Source organism: Epinephelus lanceolatus, chromosome 15 (genome assembly GCF_041903045.1).
Source record: "Epinephelus lanceolatus isolate andai-2023 chromosome 15, ASM4190304v1, whole genome shotgun sequence".
In the NCBI taxonomy this organism is placed as follows: domain Eukaryota; kingdom Metazoa; phylum Chordata; class Actinopteri; order Perciformes; family Serranidae; genus Epinephelus; species Epinephelus lanceolatus.
The window spans coordinates 35355256-35369377 of record NC_135748.1 but is presented as its reverse complement, the minus strand read 5'-3'; the positions used below and the strand labels follow the sequence as shown (position 1 = coordinate 35369377).

The following is a 14122-nucleotide window of genomic DNA, read 5'->3' as shown; positions in this document are numbered from 1 at the left end:
ATTGATAGTAGATAGTAGATTGATACAGGCCTTTGTGTCTGAAATAGAATAAAATAGAAATGAATTATATGAAATATATGAAATAGTAAATCAAAATCATGAGATAAATCTAGAATTTAGCTTACAAATTAAAAATGTTGAGCTAGTAAATCACACCTTTGTCCTAAAAAGTCAAAATTATGAAATTAAATAATATTAAATTAAATTTCAGTTTACTGAGAGTGTTTGAAAAATTGTGAGCTAGTAAGTCACACCTTTGTCCTAAAATTCTAACATGTAAAATACTGAATCAAAATTATATAAAAAAAAGAATATTTTAGTTCACTAAGACAGAAGTATGAAATAGTAAATCAAAAGTGTGAGATAAATAAAAATAAAAAATTTAGCCAAGTCAAAATTATGACCTAGAAAGTCACAGGTGTGTCCTAAAAAGTCAAAATAATGAAAAAGGGATTAAAATTAACTTTTAGTTAACTTAGACAAAATTATTAAATAGTAAATTAAAAGTGTGAGATAAATAAAAAGAAATCTTCCCAATATAAAGTCAACATTTACGCGTAATAAGTGACATACGAGTTAGTACGTCATAAGAGATAGTCAGACTTTTGACTTGAAACTATTAAGTTTCAGAGTTAAAATTATGAGCTAAGAAGTGAAAATTCTAGCTTACTGAGTTAAAACTTTGTTCAGTCAATCAAAAGTTCAGGATAAAACATTAAGAGCATGTATGTTATTACAAGAAAATCTGTAAATACTATGTCTAAACTTTATGGCTCGTGATTTTGATTTACAATTTTTATACTCAACATTATGTTTATCATGATTTTTCATTTTTGTTATCATTACTGTTATTATTATTTTATGGCTATTATCATTCGGATTTTTGTGTTTCACTTCTTTATTTTTTTTGCTGTATTAATAAAGTTGACTTGACTTTCTGGGAGAAATGTTCTTGAAAGTTTTACATATCAAAGTGATGAAGTAGTAAATCAAAAACTATGAGATAAATAAAAAATGTAGCTTTCTAAGCCAAATTATGAGCTACAAAGTCACACATTTTGCTTATTAGGTCAAAATTCTGAAATATTATGTCAAAATGATGGAGTATTACTTTAAGATAGTAAATGGAAATTTTGAGCTACAACTCAAAATTTTTAACAGTCAACAATACAGGATAAAAAGTAAAAAATAAAAAAACAAAAAAAAGTATGTTACTAAATGAAAATAATTAGTAAGTCCAAACATGATTTCTTACCTCATAATTTTTATACTTTTAATATTGTTTTGGTTTCAACTTTTCAGATTTCTGGCAGAAATGTCCTTTCATACATAAACATGACAAAGTCAAGATTATGAGCTAGTAAGTCAAACCTTTGGCCTGTTAAGAATTATGAAATAGTAAGTCAAAAGTGTGATTTAAAAAACAAAAATTTCAAAAGTCAACATTTAAGCTTAATCAGAGAAAATTAAATCATAAGAGACAGTCAGACTTTTGACCCTAAGTTAGTAAAATAATGAGCCTTCAAGTCAAATTTTTTGCTTACTAAGTCAAAACTTTGTCAAATGTTGCCAGTGGGATAAAAAGTCCAAAACTTTAGCTTACTATGTAAAAAATGTAAGGTAACATACTTTTGATATTGTTGTTTTTATAATGACTTTTCATCTTTATATTTTTTCTTTTCCTGGCAGAAATGTTCTTTTACACATACATGGGACAGCTGAGGGCACGTTTTGCTTTTGATTTGAACTTTGAACATGAAGCTCTTGTTTTAGACATCGGGCACAATGAGAATGATTTTTTAAAGACGACCTTGTTTTCCATCAGGCAGCGAATGAAGACTGATGTGATCTTGTGAGTCTGAGAGAGAAAGACAGAATTGATCAAAGTGAAAAAGACAGGATGTTATTAAAGTCAGTTATCTTTCATGTACCTGAAAATGCCTGAACAGATTACAAACATCCCTCTACAGTTACTCACTCTGCAGCGCACAGGACAATCGCCTCAGTGCTGGTTTTAAAATACATGTCAAATCTAAATTTGGAATATTCTGTGTTTGCAAATTGTAAACAAAGCTCTGCTCTGGGATACTTTAACAGCAATATGAAAAACACAAAACCACCAAAACAACCCGGAGGCTCTGCTGGATACTGATGCAGATGTGCAGTGAAGTGCAATCAACAGACATGGAGGGCATTCATATAAAGATGTAAGATACTAGACAGAGGACTGGTTTCACAGAGATGGAGTAAAAATATGTTTAAAAAAAATAATGACTAATGCTTTCACTTGGTGTCTGGGGTAGATGGGAAAAGAAAACTGAAACACAAGAGTCATTCCAAATAAAACATATTTCATCTTATCAGTGCCTAAAACCCTGTTTCCTGGAAATATCTGCACCTCCATGTGTCAGACTGGGACGACACACTTGTGCTTTGTTACTGCAACATATTTAAACAGCAGCTTTTTACTGATGCAACACATCACTGTTGTTCTGTGAAAACACCAATTTGGGAGAATTTTTAATCGTTAATCTTGAGTTACAGGATTTTGGTTTGTTTGTGGAAACCTTTCAAAACCTATAATCTAAAACAGTGGTTCCCAACTGGTGGGTCGCAGTCCAAAAGTGGGTCGTGGGTCCATTCTGAATGGACCACATGTGAATCTGAAACGTGTCAAGTTCGTAAAAAGAGCCTGGTCTCACTCTGAAGTCCCTGAAATCAGACGCTTGGGCAGTGACTTGCAGCATCAGGAAACCAACGGAAAGAAGTGTCCTTTGGCGTTCAGCGGCATCAGGGGGAAACGTGGCAGGACAAGAACTAAAGTTAAGGCTGCAAAAGTCCGACTGGGGTGGGTTGGAGGGGTGGTGGATGGGTCCAACGAACACCGACTTTCACTTGAGAGAACGTTGTTCACCTCCTGTAAGATTCTACAGCCAAACCCTGTTCTTTTTTCCTAAACCCAACCATGTGCGTTAGTTGTTGAAGGCAGAAAAAACGTCAGTTTGCCATGTTGTACTGACGTAGTGCTTTTATTTTGAAAACAGAAGTGTATTTTGAAAGAAGACAATACATGTAACAGGCAGAACTTGACACGGCGTCCTAGAACATCAACAACCAACACACCCAGGGTACCTTCAATGTTTAAAAGTCCATGACCAAACGTCGATATGTGACGAGGTCAGAGTGAGAATGTGTTGGTAAAAAACGCACTTTATTGTTAAGTGAAGTGTCGTTTCCTGCTGTAGAGTGAGTGACTAACAAACAGCTACTTCACAGAGACAGCAAACTAGCCCAACGACATGGTGAAACGCAAGTCTGACGCCAAATGTCTCAAACTGTGTGGACCTTGAACTAATGACTAAGGAGAAATCTAGACCCTGTGGCTGCACCAGTTGGGAACCACTGCTCCAAAAAACACAAGTCTGCTTATCGTCATTCCTAAAAAAAAAAACACTGGGTGACAGTGACATCATGATACACAGACAGTCAACAGGAGTCAGAGACACATAGTCAGGCTCGATTTAAGTCAGTGCAACCAGTGTTTGCTTATGAACCAGAAAGCTGCTTTTATTCCACATCAGTAAAAGAACAAAAAACGTGTTGATCTCAAAAACACCGTCAGCTTTGGAAATATGCTTTTTTATTTTTGACATCTCATTGCAGGCCAGGAAAAACATACCCATCCATTAAAATGTGCCCCTTTTCTGTTACACAAACAAAAAGTTAAAAGAACAGTGTTCACCTGTCGATGAAGCTCTCCTCAGTGTCCAATTCTATTTCACTTATATCCCACAGGCTGAGAAAAAAAAAACGGACTGGTGCCTTGAGAGGTGGTGTGTATGATAAATATTTTCCCACAGAATTAAGACATGTATCTTTAAGACAGAATGACAGCTGAGAGTGGTGCCCTTTGTGAGGAACAACACCGCCTGTGCACACGGGTGCGAAGAGGACGCACAGCCTGGCAACATGCACAGCACACAAACACACACCGGCCGACGTTCAGCTTCGACACATCCCCGCAGATACAAACCAAGAGTACAACCAAAGAAACAAACAGCCACAAAAGGCCGAGATAAAATTAAAAACACTGGCAAGTCTTTGACATCATGAACACCTGCTGAACTCAAGACTGAAAATATTTCCTGCTGCAGGATTTGAACAAGGGAAAAGGGTGACAGTTCAAAAAAATAAAATCATAAAAAAAAAAACTTCACACTTCCACTGACACTGGCTCAGATGAAGCGACCGCAGATAACCTGTACTGTAGATGAGATGTGAGTCGTGTTGACATGCTCCCCCCCCAGGACACCTATACTGTGTCTATGTAAACATACACTGAAAATTATGTACAGAATGTGGGTTTGTGTTGCATCTGAACGGGACAGTCAGCCCAACTGTCCTCCTTCTTGTGCAGCAGCAGTGGACCCATTGCTCTACTCTGAATGTGTGTGTGTGTTTATATGTAAGAGAGAGAGATAGAAAGAGACGGAGGCGGGTGGAGCAGGTGTGGTCCAGGGCCGGGAAAAGAGCATCCGATTCAGCCACGAGACATATTTACAACACTGCTCACCACAAAGGAAGAACACTAAGGAGGAGGAGGAGGAAGAGGAGGAGGAGGAGGAGGAGGAAGAGTGCTCAGTAGAGAAGTAGAAGAAGGGATGACCACAGGGACTGGAGATTGACATCCCCCTTGTGGAAATACAGTGTCACTGCCACTTACTTTTTTTTTTTTTTTTTTTTTTCTAGTTTAATTTTTATTTTTTTAAAACAGATGTTGCATCCCACCTCTTTGGTAATCTCTTGGGTGATTTTTAACTTAGCCAAGAACTGACTGATTATATACTAACATACACTTCAATGCAAATTAAGTAATAAACATATTTTCTGCTGCTTCTTGGGAGTTTTAAATGTTTTTTTTTTGACTCTCTCGTTTTTAAAAACAAAGCACCAGTCGTGTGTTAAACAGCATTCAGTATCAATATCAGGCTACTTTCAGATTCAACCTGGAGCTATCTGCTGCTCCGACACCCACACCTGCTGCTTCACTGAAGAGTTTCGATCCAAAATGAGCATCACTGACTCCTACTCTTTACATAATGAGCAAAAATAAAGTTGTTATGGTGAAAAATGTAATTTGAGTCATTTTTTGAAGTGCTCCCAACAACACACCCACAAATCTGACCTTGACTCTCTGTAAACGTCAAGAGAAGACAGATTTACTTTGTTAAAGCTGCATTAATTCATATTTAACGAAGAATTAAATGTGGGATGTGAAAGGTGCAACCATAGAAATGAACCCATTCAAATGAACGTAGCAGGATGGTCAGAGAGGCGGCCATTTTTCTGTGTAACATTGCCATGTAACCGTTGTAGCAGGGTAACTTCTGTTTAAACTTCCATAAACAAACCAACCATTTCATTTCTATGGGTGCAGTTCTCCTCAGTTCCATAAAGTACTTCAGCAGTTTTAGCTAACTCCACTGTATGCTAGCTTCCTAGCACCAAAAAAAGTTAGCATCTAGCTTGTGAGCAAAGTTTGAGCATTTAGTAGCTAAAGCAACAGATACACTGCCTGGCCAAAAAAAAAGTCACCACCAAAAAAAAAAGGTCATACACTCTAATATTTCGTTGGACCGCCTTTAGCTTTGATTACAGCACACATTCGCTGTGGCATTGTTTCGATAAGCTTCTGCAATGTCACAAGATTTATTTCCATCCAGTGTTGCATTAATTTTTCACCAAAATCTTGCATTGATGATGGTAGAGTCTGACCGCTGCGCAAAGCCTTCTCCAGCACATCCCAAAGATTCTCAATGGGGTTAAGGTCTGGACTCTGTGGTGGCCAATCCATGTGTGAAAATGATGTCTCATGCTCCCTCAACCAGTCTTTCACAATTTGAGCCCGATGAATCCTGGCATTGTCATCTTGGAATATGCCCGTGCCATCAGGGAAGAAAAAATCCATTGATGGAATAACCTGGTCATTCAGTATATTCAGGTAGTCAGCTGACCTCATTCTTTGAGCACATACTGTTGCTGAACCTAGACCTGACCAACTGCAGCAACCCCAGATCATAACACTGCCCCCACAGGCTTGTACAGTAGGCACTAGGCATGATGGGTGCATCACTTCATCTGCCTCTCTTCTTACCCTGATGCGCCCATCACTCTGGAACAGGGTAAATCTGGACTCATCAGACCACATGACCTTCTTCCATTGCTCCAGAGTCCAATCTTTATGCTCCCTAGCAAATTGAAGCCTTTTTTTCCGGTTAGCCTCACTGATTAGTGGTTTTCTTAAGGCTACACAGCTGTTCAGTCCCAATCCGTTGAGTTCCCTTCGTATTGTGCGTGTGGAAATGCTCTTACTTTCACTATTAAACATAGCCCTGAGTTCTACTGTTGTTTTTCTTCGATTTGATCTCACCTAACGTTTAAGTGATCGCCGATCACGATCATTGAGGATTTTTTTCCGGCCACATTTCTTCCTCGAAGACGATGGGTCCCCACTATCCTTCCAGTTTTTAATAATGCGTTGGACAGTTCTTAACCCAATTTTAGTAGTTTCTGCAATCTCCTTAGATGTTTTCTCTGCTTGATGCATGCCAATGATTTGACCCTTCTCAAACAGACTAACATCTTTTCCACGACCACGGGATGTGTCTTTCGACATGGTTGTTTAGGAAATGAGAAGCAACTCATTGCACCAGTTGGGGTTAAATAACTTGTTGCCAGCTGAAAGATAATCGCCCATGCAGTAATTATCCAATAGGAGGCTTGTACCTATTTGCTTAGTTAAATCCAGGTGGTGACTTTTTTTTTGGCCAGGCAGTGTATATCCCTTAGGGGTTGTTAGAGAACAGAACAGAGCTGAAAACATGTTGAATATCTGATTTACGTTCATCAGGTATTTAAAAACATCACTCTAAATGAGTGCTAACGCTGCTGTGTCTACAATCACCAAAGGAATCATACACAAAGCTGAGCTGACAGTGAATTCTCTGGGTTCTGCTACATAAGTGAGAAAGCCTCATTTAAAAACATATTAACTTCTGTAATGAGGCAAATTAGTAATTTAAAAAATAAACACTGTAATATCATTATTTACTATTTCTGTTATAATGGCTTTTAGCATAGCTAACTTTTTCAACTTATTCTCATACAACAGTTTGTATTATATCTTATGAAAACGTACATATAATGGGTTATATGGTATCTAACTGATTAGCACCCCACAAATACCTTGGCATGTTATATACTTAACATAAAGTTACGCAGGTTCGGCAAGGAAAGTTGCGTAGGTTAGGTTTAGGAAAAGAAACATAGTTGGCCGTTGTCTCATAACGGACTTAACATAAAGTTAGGTACCAAACATGAATCATCACGTAACATACTTAACGTACAGTTACATACTTGACATGAAAATATGTAGGTTAGATTTAGGAAAAGAAACATTGTTGGGCGTCATCACGTAACGTACTTAACTGAAAATTACGTTAAGTTTTGTAGATTAGGTTTACAAAAACAAACATGATCGTTTGTCCTTAAGTTAAGTACTTTCTGTAAAGCTACATACTTAACGTGAAGTTACGTAGGTTAGGCAAGTAAAGTTATGTGGGTTAGGTTTAGGAAAACAAACATTGTTGGGCTTTGTCTCGTCATGTACTTACATAAAGTTATGTACCTAATGTAAAGTTTCGTAGATTAGGCAAGTTATGTGGGTTAGGTTTACAAAAAGAAACATGACTGAGTGTCATCAAGTTAAGTAGTTAATGTAAAGTTGCGTACTTGATGTGAAGTTTTGTGGGTTAGACAGGTAAAGTTACGTGGGTTAGGTGCAGGAAAAGAAACATCGTTGGGTGTCGACATGTTACGTACTCATTACATTATGTACTCAATGTACAGTGTAGGATAGTTTAGGCAAGTAAAGTTACATAGGTTAGGAAAAGAAACGTGGATGGACATTGTCATGTTTTTGTACTTAAAGTGAAGAAACATACTTGATGTAAAATTACGTAGGTTAGGGTTAGGAAAGTGAAGTTATGTAAGTAGGCCTGAGGTTAAGGTAAAGAAACATGTTGATGTGCCTTAAAATAACTCAGAGTTCACTTTCTTTTACATGGGACACAAGTGCAGATCTCCTGAGGTACAGTCCTGTGTTTGTTTGACCCCTCCACCACCCCAACCTCATGCGAACTTTTGTTGTTTTTTTTCACTTTGTTCTCTTCTCCTGTCAGCACATCGTTTACGTAATTGCAGCCCTCCCAATAATGTGGGTTACACGATTTACTTGTTCATGATTATGCGGGTATACGAATTCTGGTGCATTACTTTTCATACCAGCAGTGCATGAAAACAGCCTGACTTTTTCGGTATGCCCTAGACCATTGTAGGTTAAATGTCACCAGAGACGAGTGGCTAGCTGTAATAACAGCAGGACACAAAGTGCAGAGCGGTGTAGACATTGTTAGATGGCATAAATTCCAGCTAAAAAGATATGGCAGAAAGTTAGGATAATGCTAAGGCTAACGTATGGCTAAGGTTTTGACATTCATAGATACCCAATTATTGTAAAAAGTGGAAACCAGGACCATGATGAATTGTTTTCAGAAATACAGATGAAAGAAACCCTAAATTTGGCACTAAGATACAGAAGCTAGTGGAACAGAAGCTAGCGAAACAGGAGCTAGCGAAACAGCAACTAGAATAACTAGCTAGCAGCTAGCATGACTTCAGCTTTCTGGCAGGTCTTGTGTTGCTTGTTCTGCTGTCCCCTGAAAGACCAAATATATCTATCAATGCAGCTTTGAAAACTGTTATGCTCCATTTTAGGAGGAAACTCTTCAGTAGTTGAGCTGAGCTAAGAGCTCGTCAGTGTGGGCGGCTGCAGCAAACGCCTCTCCCTCCACAGGCACTCTGTTCAGTCCATAGTGACACCTTTAATATTGGCCTTTTGCACATGTACAAGTAGAAGTCTCCATAAATAGAACTATACAGCAAAGTGCATGGAAGGAACAGTACAAAAATACCTCTGAATTTAACCTCTGCAGCAACACGTTGTTCTTTTTTTTTTTGTTCTTTTTTCGGATTTCTGATTGAAAAGGTGAAAACTCGAGTGAGACCAAGATATCAGTAAATAAATAAAATACAATGTCATACTTTTACCTAGGCAAGATACATAACTCTTAGAAATGTGAAGACATCGTTCCAGTATATAGTTTGACCCCCCCTCCCCTCCCCATCCCGCTTAGCCACAGCAATCCTCTGTTGTTAGAGCAGAAGGTGACCACATTTAAACAAATATTCAAAATATACAGAAAATATGGAAATATATTATATATAGATACGTATAGAGTACGGAAGTAATGTTCAGGGCAGTTTGACCACGTTCACTGTGTCCACCTCTTCCTCCTCGTCTGTTTGAATGGTGATTCGTCTGCCAGTATGAACTGTCACTGTCGCTCCTCTTCTTCATCTTCGTCTTCTTCATTGTGTGATATCTGAGAACTCTGCAGTGCTCCTTAGGAAACTATGCAAATAAAAATAAATACTATGAATCCATCCCACTGTCACTCAACAACATATTCCCATTTACAATATTATCTTTTTGTTATTCCTTAACGTAGATCAGAAAATAGTTCTTTTATTCCTCCTTTTGTCTGTGTGTGTGTGTGTTTGTTTTATTTTATTTTTTTGTTTTATTTATTTTTGCGTTTTTATCGCCAAAATACTTTTTAAAAAAAGTCGTTCTCGTCGGATGTTGAGAAAAATATAGACCTCTGATTAACTCAACTCTCTCCAGTTATAAGACTGCAGTCTCTTCCAGTGGAATGCAGGACCAACCCGACATCAGCATCTTCTGGACTCGGAGGTAACCCAATCCCAACTGTAAGCACACTCGCACAGGCTCAGGACGGCTCCCCTGCAGCCGGGGTGGACAGGCCTGTTGGCACTAGAGGGCAGGATAATCACCTCCAAGCATCCTTACAGAAGGGGTTGAGGGAGAGAGAGAGGGAGGGAGGTGTCTGGGAAAACCCTGGGTCTACCTCTTCTGTCCTTTCATACCAAACAAGACTGACCCAAATTCCACAGTGAGAATTCGCTCTGTTACCTCTGAAGTTGTACTTTGAACCCCTGCATGTTTGTTTTCTCTCACGCTGAAGTCTTTGCTGCTTAGAAGCCCTCTATATGACAGTAGGCCTCCAGACTGGAGAAGAGGATGTAAAGGAACCAGAGGCCGAAAAGGAAGGCTGACGTGGCCAGTCTGTGTCCCCGGGGCCCGCCCAGTTCTCCTCCGATGTGGGCCCGGCGCCGGTAAAGCAGCACCGAGATGGCCAGGAAGGCGAAGATGGTGAAGAGGGTGACGGAGAAAGCCAGCGAGCCGGCTTCCACCACAAACGGCTTCCCTTTCATGTGCCAGTAGATGGCCGCCACCGACCAGGCCATGCCGATTCCCAAGAAGACGTTGACGGCGTTACTGCCGGTCACATTCCCGATAGAGGCATCTGCGTAGGTGTCCTGGACTGCTGATACCTTACTGGCAAAGGTATCTGTGAAGAGAAGTCAGTACATGTTAATTTAAACATTGGTGATTGGTGCAAAGAAGTACATGACATCACCATTTCCAAACTGCATCCTGCCTATATTTAACTACAGGAAAAAGCACAAACAAAACAAACAAACAAACCCAAAGATGTCTCATTGGAAACTAGAAAAGTGCACTTAGTGGGGCGCAGATCTCCGCCAGGTGTTTGAGATACACAGAATTGTGTAATATTGTAGCCAGATGTTGAAGCTGAGCATCTTGGTTCACCGAACTGTTTAAACAGGACAATAAGTCCAAACTTCTTAATTCAAACATTGTTATTTATTTAGAATATTTTGTTGTAACACACCTTTTGTTGTAACAACCCCCTCTCTACCTTTTTGAGCTGGTCCAATCATTAGGAGTGCTATTGGAATATATATACCATTATTAATGAACCAAACTCTCGGAGCGCAGAGCTACTTTGGACAAAGACATCAGACTCAAACTTAACCGTTCATTCTGCTGGGTCTAAAAGTTTGCAATCTCTCCACCACTCCATGGAGAGTTCCACCTGTGCTGCATTTACTAAGCCGCAAAGACCTCCGGATTTAGAGAGGGAACACAAAATGCCACCACACATAGATTCTACTTCTGTGGGAAACACTGGGATAATCTGCAGATACTTTTACTTTTCTATGGACGTCAGTTTTTGAGCCTAGCTCACTCTAAATCACCTCGACTGTTTCTTACAAAATGCACATATCTAAAAAGAGACTCTTGTCTGTTGAGTCTGGGGCATAGGGCAATCTCCCTTCCCCTTAACCTTGGAAGCTTTGGCAATGGAGCCGGCTAGGCACCCTTATCTGGGCAGGTATACTCCCTCCGCAACAACTGGGAGACGATAGATGGAGTGCGCTCATAACAAAGGTCATGTAGCCTGTCCTTCACAGTTTCTACTTCCGAATTTTGGAAACTTAGCCCCCCTACTGACCGGTTAAGATGAATGAGGAGTCAGCAGCCAACAAACAGTCTTTCAGCAACTGTGAATCACTGCAACTACGACAGGTCTTTGAACTCACAGTGATAAATGTGCACAAAAATATTAGGCTGATGGGTCCAGTAGTTTGTGAGATAAGCTGTGGACAGACAGATTCACACACATGACCAAACATATGCTCTGCTCCAGGCTTATGGCCGGTGGACATGATGAAACTTTGACTGAAAGCCTGTGTATGTCGTTCACGGCTGAGTAAAAAAAAAAAAAAAGGGTTATACATCATTAAGCTCACGTCTAATTCATGGTACAGTTCCTGGCCCTCAGGATGATGATTATCGTTTGTGCTATTTAGTTTTGTTTGTTAGTGTTTCCACAAATCTCCCATTATTCCCATTACCTTTCGCCTCATTCCTCCTCAATCTCTCAGTTTCCTAAAGAAGATAAACATGCTGGAAGCAAAGTCCCATTTCCTGCCAAATCCACCTGTTGCTCAAGATATAAATTGCTCTGTGAAGGCCAGCTGAGGCTGGCAATCTTCTCTGTATTGGTTTTGTTTGTTTGTTTATAATATTAATATATCTTTTTTTCTTCCAAAATGAATGCAGTGATGATTTATTAATGCTGCACATAGGACCTTTAATAACAAATATGCTGACAGAGTCAAAGTTTTCGGGACATATTCATATCCTGTCGGGTGAAAATGTCAGTTTGGAGGAAATAAGAATATCAGCCATCTTGATGACAAAGCATGTGTGGCTGTTTGAAAGAGGCTCATGAAGTCACAGGTTTTTCTCAGACTGTAAAAGAAGCACATCATCTATCAACTGACAGAAAACTTTAGAGGACAGATTTTCACGTCACAAACAGGAGTGCATTAACAAAGACGTCCTCTTCTCACCTGGGACTGATGTACCAAGTGCCACAAACACCACAGCAGTCACCGAGTCCTTGAGGCCGATGGTGCAGCCAAAGTGAGACGCCAGGTCGCCGATGACGGCCGTGAGCAGGCCGATGATGATGATGGAGACAACAAAACAGGCCCAGCCGTGCAGGTAGTCTGTGGGAGGAACGCAAGCAAACAGGACCTTCCAGAAGACGGTGAGGAAGTGCATGACGTAGTCGAAACAGGACGGCAGCCGCTCTTCCCCTGTGTCCTCTTCGTCCTCATCTGTTGGGGAGGAGTGGGGCCGAGTGGGAGGTGGAGGAGACAGCGGGGGTGAAAGGTGGGGTAGATTGAAGCATAATGGGATGGCAAGAGAGAGTTGAGCAGCAGAAGGGACACAGAGATTGCAGAATATTTGGGCAAAGACAAAGAGAGAGGGGTGAAGGAGGGAAAGTAAATATTAACAGAAGAGGCCAAGAGGGAGAAAAGAGGAAGAGATAGAAGATGAAAAAGCCAAACAGAATATGACAGGGAGAGAAAACAGAAAGACAGATGATGAAGCACAAAGAGGAGGAGGATAAAGAGCCAGAGAAGAGTTGGAAAACGTTGGCGAGATAAAGGATCGATAAAGGAGATAAGGGATGACAGAGAGGGGAAGGAAGAGAACAACATTCTCTTAAAATGGCACATTGACTTATTTTTCAGCCGAACACATCAAATCTCTTCAGCCTGAGGTTACTGGTGTTACAGTTAGTCAACTTTAAACTCGCTACAGAAACATATCTAGATTGATAGATGCTATCTAGATGCCTCAGGGTGTTTTTAATTACTTATAAAGAGCGGTAGGTTTTTGTCTTTTAAAACAACACTTCACTCTTAAAATGACCACTTGTATATCAGTTACACATGGTGTGTTACGTTGAATTTGTAAAGACAACTTTGTTTTTCGCTGCGGTGAATGAAGAACCCAAATATGGAGAATATTCTTGATGAATTAAAGTAAAAGATTACCATGTTTAACATCACCAAAACTATATCAAAACCTCCGATTACAAACTCTCACTCAACTTGTGCAGTATAATCCAAGTGTCATTTATCCAGTGGAATGCCCAGTATTTCCTAAACACATGCATTTTCACTACAACAATATGAAAATCAGTGCAAACAAAGTACGTCGGAATTCTGCTTCAGCGGAATTGTGCTCATGCACACTCAGGGCGTGCTCCTCGTAGGCAGAAGTGTTTCATATTGTAATTTATTAGTGAAAATGCATGTGTCTGGGAAGTAGTGAGGATACGACTGGATATATGAGACTTGGATTATAGTGTACAAGTTGTCTGAGAGTTTGTAAACAAATGTTTTGATATAATTTTGCTGTTGTTTTTTACACTTTTTATTTATGAACATTTTTTACATTCCATGAGTATAGAAACAAAAGAAGTAGATAAGTAGTACACAGAGGGGAAAAAAGACAAATATGGGGTCATGGGATCACCTGGATTGGCTTCACGGCACACCATTTGAGAACCACTGGGTTAGATTTATGAAACAACAACAAGTAGAACAAAAGAGCTTTTAGGTAAGATGTATTACCACTTTCCACATGTTGGAAAACTCCTGCTGTTTGTTCTGGCATGATATTTGCCAAAGTGTTGGTGACATTCTTATGTAAACAAAATGACGTACACACACAAGAGCCATTTTGTAAGAT

General features: G+C 39.6%; 1 protein-coding gene across 5 annotated transcripts in view; it reads right to left on the bottom strand.

The window, feature by feature from the left end:
* Positions 1-897: 897 nt before the first annotated feature.
* The window catches only part of slc8a3 (solute carrier family 8 member 3), a 221513-nt gene continuing 208288 nt past the window's right edge, over positions 898-14122 (bottom strand). For 4 of the 5 annotated variants that reach the window (XM_078175248.1, XM_033643023.2, XM_078175246.1 and 1 more), the window contains 2 exons: positions 12427-12696; positions 898-10553 (listed from right to left, as the gene is read on the bottom strand). In XM_078175248.1, the coding sequence (XP_078031374.1) occupies positions 10177-10553; positions 12427-12696 (647 nt within the window). In that variant the 3' untranslated portion in view covers positions 898-10176. The remainder of the gene's footprint in view (positions 10554-12426; positions 12697-14122) is intronic. The other variant, XR_013493406.1, reaches the window with a different exon arrangement.